The 17273-nt window shown below is 45.8% G+C and overlaps 1 protein-coding gene across 2 annotated transcripts in view; it reads right to left on the bottom strand.

Annotated features, from left to right (window-relative positions):
- LOC135042301 (ADP-ribosylation factor-like protein 8A) overlaps positions 1-17273 on the bottom strand; it is a 344687-nt gene that overhangs the window by 179122 nt on the left and 148292 nt on the right. For both annotated transcript variants that reach the window (XM_063955010.1, XM_063955009.1), the window contains one exon: positions 16584-16657. In XM_063955010.1, coding sequence (XP_063811080.1) covers positions 16584-16657 — 74 coding nt within the window. The remainder of the gene's footprint in view (positions 1-16583; positions 16658-17273) is intronic.

Here is a 17273-nt window from a genome sequence, read left to right as displayed (position 1 = left end):
CTCAGGAGAGCCCCTAGTGTGCATCCAACCTCGGCCGGGCACAAAATCTAACTGAGGCTTGGAGGAGGGTCATAGTGGGAGGAGCCAGTGCACACCAGGTAGTCCTAAATCTTTCTAGAGTGCCCAGCCTCCTTCGGAGCCCGCTATTCCCCATGGTCCTTTCGGAGTTCCCAGCATCCACTAGGACGTTAGAGAAATATGACTATAACCTATATATGTACTAATGAATGTTGAAGTTTTATTTAGGAGGAGAAGGTGACCTGATTGTTTTCAGCCATTTCTCATGCACCCAGAGGAGTATCCAACCGGTAAAAGAAGAGCAGTAGCCTGTGGGGAAGTGGCTGAGACCAGTGGAACAGGTAAGTATGGTATCATTTGTGTACATATATAGTAAAACCCAAAAATAAAACAAACAAAAAAAATCAAGAAAGTAAAGTCAGAAATGGAGAAAAAAAACCTGTCCGCACATTAGTATTTGCCAGTAGGAAAGCGGACAGAGACAAGGTAACCCCAGGGTTTTTCTTTCCGTTACCATATAAGAAGTATTCGTTCCTAGTAATGCCCCTAGTAAAGATGAGCTTGGAAATGTTTGTTGGACCATGTACAGACCCTTAATACGGGATGAGAAGGATTGAATTAAATACTTTGCATGACCTAGAAGCTTGTTAAACTTTTTTTTTGTTTTTGTCTCTTGCAGAAATAGAAAACTCTCCATCTGGATAAGACCACTGGTAAACACTAATTCGGCAAATGGGAGGTGGCTGTCTCTGTGCAAATGGATGGGCTCAATAAGGCATTGAGTGTCAGGGTGCAGACTTCTTTGCAAAATTGGAAAGGGGTCACACTAGCTAATCTTAGATAGTGTGCTATTGAACATCACAAGAATAGTGCTAGGCGCCGAGAACAACAGGTGGAGAGGTTGAGGATGGTAAGTATACTGGCACATACACGAAAGACCCATCAGTCCAAACCCCAGATCCCTAATGGTCAATAATATGTTGCACTTGTAGGAAGGAAAGGCATTTTGCCAGAGATTGTAGGAGTAGTAGGACACATTGGCCCTCATTCCGAGTTGATCGGTCGCAAGGCGAATTTAGCAGAGTTGCTCACGCTAAGCCGCCGCCTACTGGGAGTGTATCTTAGCTTCTTAAAATTGCGAACGATGTATTCGCAATATTGCGATTACAAACTACTTAGCAGTTTCAGAGTAGCTCCACACTTACTCGGCATCTACGATCAGTTCAGTGCTTGTCGTTCCTGGTTTGACGTCACAAACACACCCAGCGTTCGCCCAGACACTCCCCCGTTTCTCCAGCCACTCCTGCGTTTTTTCCGAAAACGGTAGCGTTTTTATCCACACGCCCCTAAAACGCCGTGTTTCCGCCCGGTAACACCCATTTCCTGTCAATCACACTACGATCGCCGGAGCGAAGGAAAAGCCGTGAGTAAAAATACTAACTTCATTGTAAAATTACTTGGCGCAGTCGCAGTGCGAATATTGCGCATGCGTACTAAGCGGAATTTCACTGCGATGCGATGAAAAATACAGAGCGAACGACTCGGAATGAGGGCCATAGTCAATATAGATCCCCTAGACAGAAAACACAAGCCACATTATTAAAAACATGGACGGGACCAAGGGACATATAGTAAGGAATCATAAGCCATATAGAAAACACAGATTCGGCTAATGGGAAGAACAAAATAAATGCAACATTACCCTTTGACAAAACTTGAAGATTAATGTCACATTCTGCTGTTCTAGATGCATGTCCATCACAGGTAGAGGAAATTATCTCACAGATACCGGGTTCCCTATGAACTTAGGATGGACAGGACACTGGATTGATGGCTGGGATAGTCCCAGTAGAGATAAGACACACAGAATTTTTTTTTTTAAGCGGAGTAGACCAAGTAGAGAATCACTTCCCCGTAGTGCCCAATCCAGTTGTCAAATTTTTAGAAAATCTTCTCCACCTCTACAAACTCATCTGTCACCAACCTCTATTCTGTTTCTCTGCAGTTTTCCTGTTCATCTTTTGCGTTCACACAGGGTGGTACAATACATGGACCCAAGTACAGTTCAAACTCCACATGCCTGCACTGCCCGAATCCAGTATATCTCAACAGCATGATGACACCAGTATTACTGCAGTGTTCCTTGTCATGTACAAAGGGTGGAGAATGGGAATACTGGTGAAGGGAAATTTCGTATAGACACTGATATGCCTGTTGGTGAATGGCAAACCTGACATTTTCTTTTTCATTTTCTTCTTCTTTCTCTACTCTAGAGATGTTTCTTTTTTCTTTTTCTTTTTGAGTTATGCTTTTGGTACTCTACATTGCAAACACACGATAGTTAAATTAAGATACAAAAAAAATTGTGTTCCCTGCAGGAGAGGCAGTCTGGAGGACAAAAGGGTATGGCCAGGAATCCTTAGGACTGTGGGCAGGTGGACACGGTAAGCCAGTAGCCCCCAGAGCATACCTTCCAAGTTTAGCTGAGGTGGCACACGGTCTGACTCATCTAGGCAAAGAGGGTAGGTGCAGGCTGATGAGAGCCTACTGGTGTGCGCCAGGATTCTATTCTCATGCAAGTAAGAGAGCAATGACCTGTCTTACTTGCTTGAGGAAGAATATTGGTAAAGCAATACCAACAGAGCCATCCCATATCCCTCCTGCAGACGGATCTTTTCAGGAAATACAAATCGACTTCGTACAGTTAACACCCTTTAGGAATTACTGTTATGTATTGGTGTGCACTGATGTTTTCTCAAACTGGGTAGAGGCATTTCCTGCCGCCACGGATGCTGCTGTGTTTACCGCAAAGAAAAATTGCGCAGAAATTTGTGTGTAGATAATGGTACCCCTAGAAGTAGGAGCAAAGCTTGAAATTGTACTATTGTGATCATAGATACTGCCACTAGTATTATGTAGCTTCGGAACTACTCCCAGATCTTCACTCAACGAATCACCCTCTTCGAAATTTGTTTTTGTTTTGGTATTTGTGTTTTTGTTTTGGGTTGTTTTTGGAAGACAACCTCATGTCATGATTGATCCGCACAATGATCAGAAATACACCAATGAGGTTACAGTACAGTACCTTATTGAGATGAGCCAGCATTTGAGAACTTGACAAAAGAACTTGAAACTGGTGATTGCTGGTATGCCAAATGCTAACTGTCTTGATTGTGAACCAAGAGACTGTGATGTGGAGAGAAGATTCCTGGCTTGACCATTTTCCCTGAAAACTTCTTCCCAGCGCGACTGCGCCCCAGCCTCGGAGACTTGCATCTGTGGTCAGCAGGACCCAGTCCTGGATTCCAAAACGGCATCCCTCTAGAAGGAGAGAGAGCCTTGCAGCCACCACAGGAGAGGGATCCTGGCCCTGGAAGACAGACTTATTTTCCGGTGCATTTGTAGGTGAGACCCGGACCATTTGTCCAGCAGGTCCCACTGAAACACCCTGGCATGAAACCTGCCAAACGGAATGACCTCGTACGCCGCTACCAGCTTCCCTAGTACTCGAGTGCATTGATGAATTGACACACTTGTCGGTCTCAAAAGCTCCTTGACCATGGTCTGTATTTCTAGAGCTTTGTCCTCCGGAAGAAACACTCTCTGAAGCTTCGTGTCTAGGATCATGCCCAGGAAGGGCAGCCAAGTCGTCGGAATCAACTGAGACTTTGGCAAATTTAAAATCCAACCGTGATTTTGGAGAACCGTCAGGGAGAGTTCCACATTCTTTGACAAATCCTCCTCTGACCTCACCTTTATCAGGAGATCGTCCAAGTACGGGATAATTGTGACCCCTCGCTTGCGAAGGAGTAGCATCATTTCTGCCATAACCTTGGTGAAAACCCTCGGGGCCATGGCAACGTCTGAAATTGGTAATGACAATCCTGCACCGCAAATCTCAGGAAGGCCTGATGCAGAGGATATATCGGGACATGTAAGTAGGCATCCTTTATGTCGACTGACGCCATAAAATCCCCCCCTTCTAGGCTGGAGATCACAGCTCGAAGAGATTCCATCTTGAACTTGAACGTTTTATAGTATGGATTGAGTGATTTTAGGTTCAGAATCGGTCTGACCGTACCGTCCGGCTTCGGTACGACAAAAAAGCTCGAATAGAACCCTTCCCCCCGTTGGGACGGGGGAACGGGGACAATGACCCTCTGCTGACACAACTTTTGTATCGCAGCATTTACTACTTCTCTTTCCGGAAGAGAAACTGGCAATGCCGATTTGAAAAAGCGGCAGGGGGGCATCTCCTGAAACTCCAGCCTGTACCCTTGGGACACTATGTCTAAGACCCAATGATCCAGGGCTGATTGAAATCAGACCCGACTGAAGATTCATAGACGGCCCCCCACCGGCAGGGACTCCGGCAGGGGAGCCCCAGCGTCATGCGGTGGACTTGGTAGAGGTGGGGGAGGACTTTTGGTCCTGGGTGCCTGACCCTGCAGCCGACTTCTTTCCCCTTCCTCTACCCTTTGAAGCGAGGAAGGACGAGCCCTTACCTGGCTTGTATTTATTAGGTCGAAAGGACTGCATCTGCTGATGAGGCCCCTTCTTCTGTTGAGCGGGAACATAAGGAAGAAAAGATGACTTACCCGCAGTAGCGGTCGACACCAGGTCAGCCAGGCCATCACCAAACAAGACACTACCTTTGAAGGGGAGAGCTTCCATAATTTTCTTGGAGTCAACATCAGCATTCCTTTGATGGATCCACAGCGCCCTCCTGGCCGAGACCGCCATGGCCCAAGAGGCCAACATCTATCGCCGCATCCTTTAGGTAATCTGCAGCGTCCTTGATATAACCAAGAGTCAAAAGAATATTATATTTATCAAGGGTATCCATATCAGAAGCTAAATTATCAGCCCATTTAGCATTAGCACTACTCACCCATACCGACGCCACAGCAGGTCTGAGCAATGCACCAGTATTAACGAAAATGGCCTACAAAGATGTCTCAAGCTTGCGATCCTCCGGATCCTTGAGAGCAGCCGTGTCAGGGTACGGAAGCGCCACCTTCTTGGACAAACGGGATAGAGCCTTGTCGACATTCGAAGACGACTCCCATTTTTCCCTGTCATCAGAGGGGAAAGGATACGCCATAAAAATTCTCTTGGGAATCTGCCACCTTTTGTCCGGCGACTCCCAAACTTTTTCACATAGAGCATTCATTTCATGAGAGGGAAGAAACTTCACCTCAGGTTTTTTCCCTTTAAATAGGCAAATCCTTGTTTCCTGAACAGCAGGTTCGTCAGAGATACGTAAAACATATTTAATAGCCACAATCATGTACTGAATACTCTTAACTACCCTTGGGTGTAAAGTAGCCTCATTAAAATCGACATCGGAATCAGCGTCCGTGTCGGCATCTGTGTCTACCATCTGGGTAAATGAATGTTTTTGGGACCCTGAGTGGTCTGCACCTGAGCCAAAGCATCTTCAATGGACTTTCTCCAAGTTTGTGTCTGAGAATCAGATTTATCAAGCCTCTTAGACAACAAAGCCACATTAGCATTAAGTGTACTTAACATAGCAACCCAATCAGCAGTCGGCTGTGCCGACAGAGCGATTTCCAGCTCCTTTTCTGCGCCCCCAGTAACTTCCTCCAGGGAGGAACACTCACCCTCAGACATGCCAACACTAAGTACCGACACCCGCACACTCACACTGGCCAAATAAAAGGGACAGCCTACAGGGAAGCCTGGAGAGAGAGACACAGATGCCAGCCCACACCCCAGCGCCTATATACTACACAAGTTTAATATATATATCAGTAGCGCTGAAAAAAATAAGATTTTACTTACCGGTAAATCTATTTCTCGTAATCCGTAGAAGATGCTGGGGACTCCGTAAGGACCATGGGCAATAGACGGGCTCCGCAGGAGACATGGGCCCTTTAAGAAAGACTTTGGATTCTGGGTGTGCACTGGCTCCTCCCTCTATGCCCCTCCTCCAGACCTCAGTTAGGGAAACTGTGCCCAGAGGTGACGGACAGTACGAGGAAAGGATTTTAGTTAATCCAAGGGCAAGATTCAAACCAGCCACACCAATCATACCGTATAACCTGTGATAAACTACCCAGTTAACAGCATGAACAACAACATAGTCTCGGTTCAAACCGATGAAACTATAACATAACCCTTATGTAAGCAATAACTATATACAAGTCTTGCAGAAGAAGTCTGCACTTGGGACGGGCGCCCAGCATCCTCTACGGACTACGAGAAATAGATTTACCGGTAAGTAAAATCTTATTTTCTCTAACGTCCTAGAGGATGCTGGGGACTCCGTAAGGACCATGGGGATTGTACCAAAGCTCCCAAACGGGCGGGAGAGTGCGGATGACTCTGCAGCACCAATTGAGCAAACAGGAGGTCCTCCTCAGCCAGGGTATCAAACTTATAGAACTTTGCAAAGGTGTTTGACCCCGACCAAGTAGCAGCTCGGCATAGTTGTAGTGCCGAGACCCCTCAGGCAGCCGCCCAAGAAGAGCCCACCTTCCTAGTGGAATGGGCCCTAACCGATTTAGGCAATGGCAATCCTGCCGTAGAATGCGCCTGCTGAATCGTGTTACAGATCCAGCGAGCAATAGTCTGCTTTGAAGCAGGAGCGCCAACTTTGTTGGCTGCATACAGAACAAACAGAGCTTCAGTCTTCCTGATCCTAGTTGTTCTGGTCACATAAATCTTCAAAGCCCTGACCACATCCAGGGACTCAGAATCCTCCAAGTCCCGTGTAGCCACAGGCACGACAATAGGTTGGTTCATATGAAAAGATGAGACCACTTTTGGAAGAAACTGAGGACGCCTCCTCAACTCTGCTCTATCCACGTGAAAAACCAGATAGGGGCTTTTATGTGATAAAGCTGCCAATTCCGAAACACGCCTTGCCGATGCCAAGGCCAACAACATGACCACTTTCCAAGTGAGATATTTCAACTCCACTGTTTGGAGTGGTTCAAACCAAGTTGACCTGAGGAAACTTAATACCACATTAAGATCCCAAGGCGCCACCGGAGGAACAAAAGGAGGCTGAATATGCAGCACCCCCTTCACGAATGTCTGTACTTCAGGGAGAGAAGCCAATTCTTTTTGAAAGAAAATGGACAAGGCCGAAATTTGGACCTTTATGGACCCTAATTTTAGGCCCAATTTCACTCCTGTTTGCAGGAAGTGAAGCAGACGACCCAAATGGAACTCCTCCGTAGGAGCAGCCCTGGCCTCACACCAAGAAACATATTTTCGCCATATACGGTGATAATGTTTCAATGTCACGTCCTTCCTAGCCTTTATTAGCGTAGGGATGACCTCCTCCGGAATACCTTTTTCCGCTAGGATCCGGCGTTCAACCGCCATGCCGTCAAACGCAGCCGCGGTAAGTCTTGGAACAGACAGGGCCCCTGCTGCAGCAGGTCCTGTCTTAGAGGAAGAGGCCACGGATCTTCTGTGAGCAACTCTTGCAGATCCGGATACCAAGTCCTTCGTGGCCAATCTGGAACAATGAGGATTGTTCTGACTCTGCTTAGTCTTATTATTCTCAACACCTTGGGTATGAGAGGTAGAGGAGGGAACACATAGACCGACCTGAACACCCAAGTTGTCACTAGAGCGTCCACCGCTACCGCCTGAGGGTCTCTTGACCTGGCGCAATACCGCTTTAGCTTTTTGTTGAGACGGGACGCCATCATGTCTATCTGAGGCAGTCCCCACCGACCCACGATCTGTGCGAAGACTTCTGGATGAAGTCCCCACTCTCCCGGATGCAGGTCGTGTCTGCTGAGGAAGTCCGCTTCCCAGTTGTCCACCCCCGGGATGAATACTGCTGCTAGGGCGCTTACATGGCCTTCCGCCCAGCGAAGAATCCTGGTCGTTTCTGCCATGGACACTCTGCTCCTTGTGCCGCCTTGGCGGTTTATATGAGCCACTGCTGTGACATTGTCCGACTGAATCAGAACCGGTTTGTTCCAAAGCAATGCCTCCGCTTGGCGTAGGGTGTTGTATATGGCCCTCAACTCCAGGACGTTGATGTGGAGACAAGTCTCTAGATTCGACCAGAAACCTTGGAAATTTCTTCCCAGTGTGACTGCTCCCCAACCTCGGAGGCTTGCGTCCGTGGTCACCAGGATTCAGTCCTGAATTCCGGCCTTCTAGGAGGTGAGCACTGTGCAGCCACCACAGGAGAGATACTCTGGCTCTGGAAGACAGGGTGATCCTTTGATGCATTTGTAAATGGGACCAGGACCATTTGTCCAGTAGATCCCATTGAAAGGTCCTCGCATGGAACCTTCCGAAGGGGATGGCCTCGTACGATGCCACCATCTTCCCTAGGACACGCTTGCAGTGATGCACTGAAACCTTTTTTAGCTTTAATAGGTTCCTGACCAGGGCTATGAGCTCCTGAGCCTTTTCCATCGGAAGAATAACCTTTGTCTGGTCTGTGTCTAGAATCAGGCCCAGAAAGGTCAGAGGCGTTGTAGGAACTAGCTGGGACTTCGGAATATTGAGAATCCAGCCGTGCCTTTGCAATATTCTCACCGACAGCAACATGCTGTCCAGCAACTTCTCCTGAGATCTTGCCTTTATGAGGAGATCGTCCAAGTATGGGATAATTGTGACCCCCCGCTTGCGCAGGAGCACCATCATTTCCGCCATTACCTTGGTGAAAATTCTCGGGGCTGTGGAAAGCCCAAACGGCAACGTCTGAAATTGGTAATGACAGTCCAGTACTGCAAATCTCAGGAACGCCTGGTGAGGAGGGAAAATCAGAACATGAAGATATGCATCCTTTATGTCCAGGGACACCATCCAATCCCCCCCCCCTCCAAGCTGGCGATGACCGCTCTGAGCAATTCCATCTTGAACTTGAACTTTTTCAAGTACAAGTTCAGGGATTTTAGATTCAAAATTGGCCTGACTGAACCGTCAGGTTTCGGGACCACAAACAGGGTTGAGTAATACCCCTTTCCTTGCTGGAGAAGAGGAACTTTGACTATCACCTGTTGAAGATACAATTTTTTTAATTGCAGACAACACTAACTCCCTCTCTGACGGGGAAGCTGGTAGAGCCGATTTGAAAAACCGGCGAGGAGGCACATCTTCGAATTCCAGCCTGTATCCCTGAGAAACAATCTCTATAGCCCAGGGATCCACCTTTGAGTGAACCCAGACCTGGCTAAAAAAGCGAAGACGCGCCTCCACTTGAGCTGACTCCCCCCGGGAAGCCCCAGCGTCATGCGGTGGACTTTACAGATGTAGGGGAGGACTTCTGCTCCTGGGAACTAGCTGCATGCAGCTTTTTTCCCTTGCCTTTTCCTCTGGCAAGGAAGGACGATCCCCGTACCTTCTTGCTTTTATTGGAAGGAAAGGACTGCATTTGATAATGAGGTGCCTTTTTAGTATGCTGCGGGGGGACATAAGGTAAGAAATTCGATTTACCGGCCGTAGCAAACAACTCCTCCCCCTTGTAAGGCAACGACTCCATATACCTCTTTGAGTCGGCATCCCCCGTCCACTGTCGGGTCCACAAGAGTCGCCTAGCAGAAATAGACATAGCATTTATTCTGGAGCTTAGTAAACAAATGTCTCTTTGAGCATCCCTCATATATAAAGCAGCATCTTTGATATGCTCTAGGGTCATTAGAATGGTATCCTTATCTAGGATGTCAAGTTCCGTAGATAAGGAATCTGTCCATGCTGCGACAGCACTACAAACCCAGGCCGATGCCATAGCCGGTCTAACGATAGTACCGGAATGTGTGTAAATGTGCTTCATGGTAACCTCCTGCTTACGATCAGCAGGATCCTTGAGGGAAGCTGTATCCTGAGAAAGCAGTGCCACCTTCTTGGATAAGCGTGTCAGCGCCTTGTCTACCTTAGGCGAAGATTCCCATCGTATCCTGTCCTTTTGTGGAAAGGGATATGCCATAAGAATCCTTTTGGGAACTTGTAGATTCCCAAGCCTTTTCGCACAAGTCGCTTAGCTCAAATGAGGACGGAAAAGTGACCTCAGGCTTTTTCCCTTTATACATGTGTATAAATACATGTGTATACATGTGTATATATACTTGTGTCAGGGACAGGGGGTTCCTCAGTGATATGCAAAACCTCTTTAATGGCAATAATCATGTAACGAACACCTTTTGCCACCTTTGGTTGCAATTTTGCATCCTCATAGTCGACACTAGAGTCAGTATCTGTGTCGGTATCTGTGTCAGTGATCTGGGATATGGTGTGTTTTTGAGACCCCGAAGGTCCCGGTGCCACAGGGACCGGCATGGTCTGACCACCTGACTGATCCCTAGCTTCAGCCTTGTCTAACAGTTTATGCAGTAAATTTACATTTGCATTCAAGACATTCCACATATCCACCGAGTCCGGTGTCGGCATTGCCGACGGCGACCTGACAATCATGCACTCCCCCTCCTCCTTAGGTGAGCCTTCCTCGTCAAACATGTCGACACACACGTACCGACACACTTCACACACACAGGGAATCTCTTTTCTAAGACAGGTTCCCCCTGAGGCCCCTTGGAGAGACAGAGAGAGAGTATGCCAGCACACACCCCAGCGCTATATGACCCAGGAGAAACACACAGAATGTTTACCCAGTAGTACTGCTTAATGTGTAAACGCCAATAATGTGCCCCCCCTCTACTTTAAAACCCCCTTACACAGTGTGGCAAGCAGGGGAGAGTCCGGGGAGCTTCCTCTCAGCGGTGCTGTGGAGAGAAAATGGCGCTGGTGAGTGCTGAGGGAGAAGCCCCGCCCCCTCGGCGGCAGGCTTCTGTCCCGCTCAAACTTACTAAAAAATGGCGGGGGCTCTTTTATATACATGTACAGTGCCCACCTGTACATGCATATAGACTTTTGCCATAGGAGAGGTGTTTATTGCTGCCCAGGGCGCCCCCCCTGCGCCCTGCACCCCTACAGTGACCGGAGTGTGTGAGGTGTATGGGAGCAATGACGCACAGCTGCAGTGCTGTGCGTTACCTCTGTGAAGCAACGAAGGCTTCTGCCGCCTTAGACGTCTTCTGGCTTCGTTTCTTCTGGCTCTGTGAAGAGAACGGCGGCGCGGCTCTGGGGGTAAACGCCCAGGACGAACCTGTGTTCACTCCCTCTGGAGCTAATGGTGTCCAGTAGCCGAGGAAGCAGGGCCTATCATTTAAGTAGGTCTGCTCCTCTCTCCTCAGTCCCTCGATGCAGGGAGCCTGTTGCCAGCAGTGCTCCCTGAAAAAGAGAAAAAAAAATCCAAACAAAAATGCTTTCTTAGCAGGAAACTCAGGAGAGCTCCCTGCAGTGCACCCATTCTCCTCTGGAGGAGGGGCATAGAGGGAGGAGCCAGTGCACACCCAGAATCCAAAGTTTTTCTTAAAGTGCCCTATCTCCTGCGGAGCCCGTCTATTCCCCATGGTCCTTACGGAGTCCCCAGCATCCTCTAGGACGTTATAGAAACCAAGAAATGCAGCAAATTATCTGTGTGTGTCCCCCCCCCTCTATTTTGCTCCCATTTACTTGTGAGGAGCATGGAGGTCCCGGGCCAGCGTTCTCTGCAGCGGTTGTGGAGAGAAGAAAATGGCGCTGGTGAGCTGTGCGGCTAAGCCCCGCCCCTTCCTGGCGAACTTCAGTCCCGCTCAAATTTGAATTATTTATACTGGCGGGGTATTATATACGGTGCCCGGGCACCGAATATGCCTTTAGCCAGTCCCAAAAACCTCAGTAACTGCTGCCCAGGGCGCTCCCCCCCCAGCACTCCGCAAGTGTTGGTGATGTGTGTGGGAGCATGGAGCGTAGCGCTACCGCTGCGCTATACCTCCATTACTGAAGTCTTCTGCCGTCTGAAGTCTTCGGTTCTTCTAATACTCACCCGGCTTCTGTCTTCTGGCTTCTGTGAGGGGAGTGACTGCGCGGCTCCGGGAACAAGCAGCTAGGCGAACCAAGTGATCGAACCCTCAGGAGCTAATGGTGTCCAGTAGTCTAAGAAGCAGAGCCCTTGAACTAAGCAGAAGTAGGTCTGACTTCTCTCACCTCACTCCCACGATGCAGGGAGCCTGTAGCCAGCAGGTCTCCCTGAAAATAAAAAACCTAACAAAAGTCTTTCTAGAGAAACTCAGTAGAGCTCCCCTAGTGAGTGTCCAGTCAGTCCTGGGCACAAAGTCTAACTGAGGTCTGGGGGAGGGGCATAGAGGGAGGAGCCAGTAAAAGTTTTTCTAGTGTGCCCAAGCTCATGCGGATCCCGTCTATACCCTATGGTCCTTTTGGAGTCCCTAGCATCCTCTAGGACGTAAGAGAAATATAGCAACATTGTGAAGGAGGCAGGGCTAAAAGACATTGATGACATGATATAGCCTCAGCCCCTACCCACAGACTTGCGAATTGCGAGCAATTCCCCATCTTGGGGGGCCTGAGGAGAGAAGAAAAAAAAAAGTATGAGTTGCACTGGGCCTGTCAGCACACTCATGCCAGGCATCTCCCGCTGTGGTGGCATATTGGGGCAAGATGTAGGAGGGATGACATGGGATTATAAGAATGTACATTTATTTTGACAACTCTGACATGCAGAGAATCAGTCACTGCAATAACACAGATGGGAAATTTCTAATGATAGCAATTGTTGGAGGAAGAAGTGGTTAAGGAGAAATTAGTGGAGGACACCAAATAGCAGGGGGACAAATGGTGAAGAAGCATAAGAGGATTACAAGCTGGCACAACAATACATTTATAGGTAGAGCAGCAGTAAATGACACTGGTAACATAAATATATACAATAAACATAACTGTTAGAGAGGAAAACAAAAAGTATGGCGCTAACAATTCTATGACATGGGGCAGAAGGGGACAACAAAGACCACCCCATCTGCAGGCCTTAGGAAACAAATGGAAAAAAGCAGAAATGGCTTTCTCATAGAATATTTTGCAGTGCACATAATTAAAGTAACTTATCCATTGAATAGCAGCAAAGAAGAATGGTTGACATTTTGAGGACATAAAGAACTAGGCTGAGTTGTGGCCTGAATGCATCAATGTTATTCTTCCCTGGTGCTTAAATGGAGCCAATCTCATAACTGTAAGTATAACCACCTATTCGAATAACTAGAAATCACAAAATAAACAAAATATTCCATAGAAATTAAAGAAAGATGTGAAGAAACATAACATTAAATTTGTTTTATTGGGAAAGAATATGGATGACACTGACAACACTTAACAAGGATACTTTTTTTAAACTTGCTGCTTTCTTATTACAAAAATGTAATGTACCTTTAGGAGCATATGATGCAGCTTATGCAGATAATGAGATGTACCTACAGTGCATCTGAAAAGTATTCACACAATACACCATAGTGTAAAGATATTTGCAATTTTATTAAGAATTAAGAAATCACATGTACATAAGTATTCACAGCCTTTGCTCGATACTTTGTTGATGCACCTTTGGCAGCAATTACAGCCTCAAGTCTTTTTGCATATGATGTCACAAGCTTGGCACACCTATCTTTGGGCAGTTTCGTCCATTAGTCTTTGCAGCACCTCTCAAGCTCCATCAGGATAGATGGGAAGCGTCTGTGCACTTTGCCAAACTCCAGGATGGCTGCCATGTGCTTTTTACTAAGGAGTGGCTTCTGTCTGGCCACGCTACCATACAGGCCTCATTCGTGAATTGCTGCAGAGATGGTTGACCTTCTGGAAGGTTCTCCTCTCTCCACAGAGAATGCTGTAGCTCTGACAGAGTGACCATTAAGTTCTTGGTCACCTCCCTGACATGGGCACTTTCCCTCGATCGCTCAGTTTAGATGGCCAGCCAGCTCTAGGAAGAGTCCTGGTGGTACTGAACTTCTTTCATTTACGGATGATGGAGGCCACTGTGCTCATTGGAACCTTCAAAGCAGCAATAGATTAATTTTGGCAAGAGAACCACTTTTGCTGCCGCTATCCTACCAAACAAGGAGACCTCCTGCAGCATCCATCTCCAGTCAAACCCTTAAAGGTTTTTAATAAGGGGCCATAATTACATATTATCTTTGTTTGTCAAGTTAATCCCTAGATATTTAAAAAAAACGCCCCTGCCAGGCATACTTATAAGAGTTTTTAAGTCTAACTAACGCTTCCATAGGAATATTAAAGGGAAGGGCTTCCATTTTGTTGGTGTTCAATTTACAGTACGAAATTTCAGAATATTCTTGCAAAACCGTATGAAGTTCTGGTAAAGAAGAATCCGGATCTTGTAGACACAACAAAAAATTGTCTGCAAACTAATTTTATGGGAGTAGCCTCCAACTAAAGTACCTTTCATTAATTCCCTCAAGCTAATCCGTTCAGCGAGCGGCTCAACTGCCAGAGCAAAAATATGAAGGGACAACGGGCTCCCCTGACGAGCGCCATTAAAAATATTAAAGCCTGAGGCAAGACATATGTTTACAAAGACTTTAGCAGATAGTGTCGAATATAGTGCCAGAATGGAATCTAAAATCCTACCAACAAAGCCAAATTTGTCCAGGGTTGCTTGCACAAACCCCCAATGCAATCGATCGAATGCTTTTTCAGCGTCTAGTGACACACTAAAAGGGGCTCCTTTCTAGACATACAATGTTCAATGCCATTAATCACCCATCTCGTGTTGTCAGGGGCCTATCTGTTCAACACAAAACCAACCTGGTCAGGTTTAATAAGGGATGGAAGAAGAGGGGAAAGACAGCTACTAATTTGGCAAATAATTTAACATCAGTTTTAAGCAAAGCTATCGGCCTAAAATTTTGAACCGATGTCTGACTCTTTCCAGGTTTAGGGATAGTAATAATTTGTGCTTCCAATATTTCTTTTGGAAAGTGTTTAGACTCAGTAGCTTCATTAAACACAGATAAAAGCACTGGGGCCAACTTTTCCTTCAAAATTTTGTAGAAGTTAGAGGGATACCTGTCAGGGCCAGGAGCTTTATCACATGGCAAAGAGTCAATAACCCTTTCCACTTCCTCCAGCTTCCAAGGTGCATTAAGAGACAGACAGGCCTCCGACGACAATGAGTTTAGAATAATAAGATGCAAAAACATTTGCCATTTCATTAGGGTCAGATACTGTCACTCCCTTATCAGAATAAACATTTTGAATCTTTTCCCTGGCTTTTTTACTTCTCAGTTTCTGTGCTAATAACCTGCCAACACAATGACCATAAACATAGAATTTCTGGTTAAGCTTATTAAGATTACGCTGGATTTCATCTAGATAGAAAACAGTTACCCTATCTCTAGCTACACATAAGAGTTTAAAGATTGCTTTATCATGTGGGTTAGTTTTATGCGCTTTTTCTAGTGTAGCAACCTCTGATTGGCCTGCTCAAATTTTTTCTTATAGCCTTTCTTAAAATTAGACGCAATCTGTATCGCAGAACCTCTAATCACTAAATTAAGAGCGCACCAAAAATTGAAAACGGACGTTTCCTCAGGGGAGTTAACACTCAAGTAGCAGTTGAGAGAGGATAGAATGGCCTGCTTAGCCTCTGGTTGAGTAAGACTTTGTTTTCCCAAACGCCAAGGACCAGGAGCTGTCCGACTCTTTCTAATATCCCACACAATGAACAATGGCGAATGATCCGACCATGTCATGGGAAGGATAGTTATCTTAGTAATAGACGATAAAGATCATTTATCAGATAATGCTAGCTCTATTCTAGAATACATTCCATGAACATGAGAGTAAAATGTGAAATCTTTGCCTGACGGATGTTTCGTTAGCCATACATCAAACAGATCGTATTCAGCCAAAAGCCGGCGAAACCCCTTTGCAAGGTCAACGGACTGACTGGAAAGTGGGGTTCGTTTACGTAATCTATCCACCATTGGATGCAAAACCATATTAAAATCTCCCAACATTAACAAAGCTCCTTTAACATATTGTTGTAATCTATCCACCATTGGATGCAAAACCATATTAAAATCTCCCAACATTAACAAAGCTCCTTTAACATATTGTTGTATTTTAGAACAGAGTTTCTTACAAAATGATAACTGCCTAGTGTTTGGAGCATAGCAAGCCACTAAGGTAACCTCTACGTTGTCGAGAAGCCCAGTCAGGATCAAGTATCTCCCTTCAGGGTCACTGTGTTGAGATACGAGGGTGAATGCGCACTGATGTGAAAATAGAATTGCTACCCCAGCTATCTTCGCTGAGCCATTAGCCGTAAAACAGAGAGGGAATATCAGATTACTAACCAGGGGTGGGGCGGATTTTTTAAATTTGTCTACTGCACTGCAACAACCTGTGCTTTAAATTTATGAAAATAGTTCAAGCTAGACTGAGGGGAGATAAGTCCTTTAGCATTGATGGATACAATATTAACCATAGTCAACTGTTACAAAAACCGGTGCTGGGATCCCGAGTGCCAGTATCTCGTAGTACATCCCTGAGGAAGGCCAGTCACATATACGACAATGCATGGCACAAGGAATAAAAAGTGTTTATGTATTCATTTCATGAACTAATTTGAATGCATCATTATTCACCATCACTATTAGAAATGTATCTGGTATGCTTGACACTGTTAGCGAATTTATTATATACACAATGATACTCACACAATGGCGCTCACTCCTCGACAGTATCTTTCCCACATGCTTCGAAAGCGTGGTTGCCCTCCGATGTCCCACAACTGAAAAGAAGAGAATAATGAACAAGGTCATCCTTTTTTGCTAGCTTCAAAATGATCAGTAACCAGGAATTACAACTCAGAAGCAATACACCAATGACATCTTATTTATTTTTGTAACAGCCTCAAAACAAACCCCTCTTACTACTGGACATACCATAACATTACATTCTACAAAGCTTTCCATAAAAGGATTCTGGTTCAAATTAAATATTACTATGGCAAACAGAATAGCTGAACAAATAGTCACAGTAAATGTTAATTTTTAATAGAGATGTGCGAGTTTGGATTTACTCGGTTCTTAACGCCAGAATTAATGCTGGTTCGTAATTATCTGGATTTTTCTTATTTGCTAACCGAAACACTTGTTATACGAGAGCCAATAAGATGCCGTTTTGAGATCCGGGTAAATCTGCGTAAATCTGGGTAAATCCAAACTCACACATCTCTACTTTTTAATAATCTTTTTAAACAAGGATTATCCTTATTCACGTACTACGGCATAAAAATCTAATTTATTTACTTATTTACAGTTACTTCTATAGCTCCAGCATATTCTTTTGTGCTTTATTGGGAACAAATAGTAACAAAACAAGAATGGTTAATAAGAGACAGACAA

This window comes from Pseudophryne corroboree, chromosome 2 (assembly GCF_028390025.1).
Source record: "Pseudophryne corroboree isolate aPseCor3 chromosome 2, aPseCor3.hap2, whole genome shotgun sequence".
Classification (NCBI taxonomy): domain Eukaryota; kingdom Metazoa; phylum Chordata; class Amphibia; order Anura; family Myobatrachidae; genus Pseudophryne; species Pseudophryne corroboree.
The sequence above is the reverse complement of the archived record's forward strand: the minus strand, read 5'-3'. Positions and strand labels throughout refer to the sequence as shown.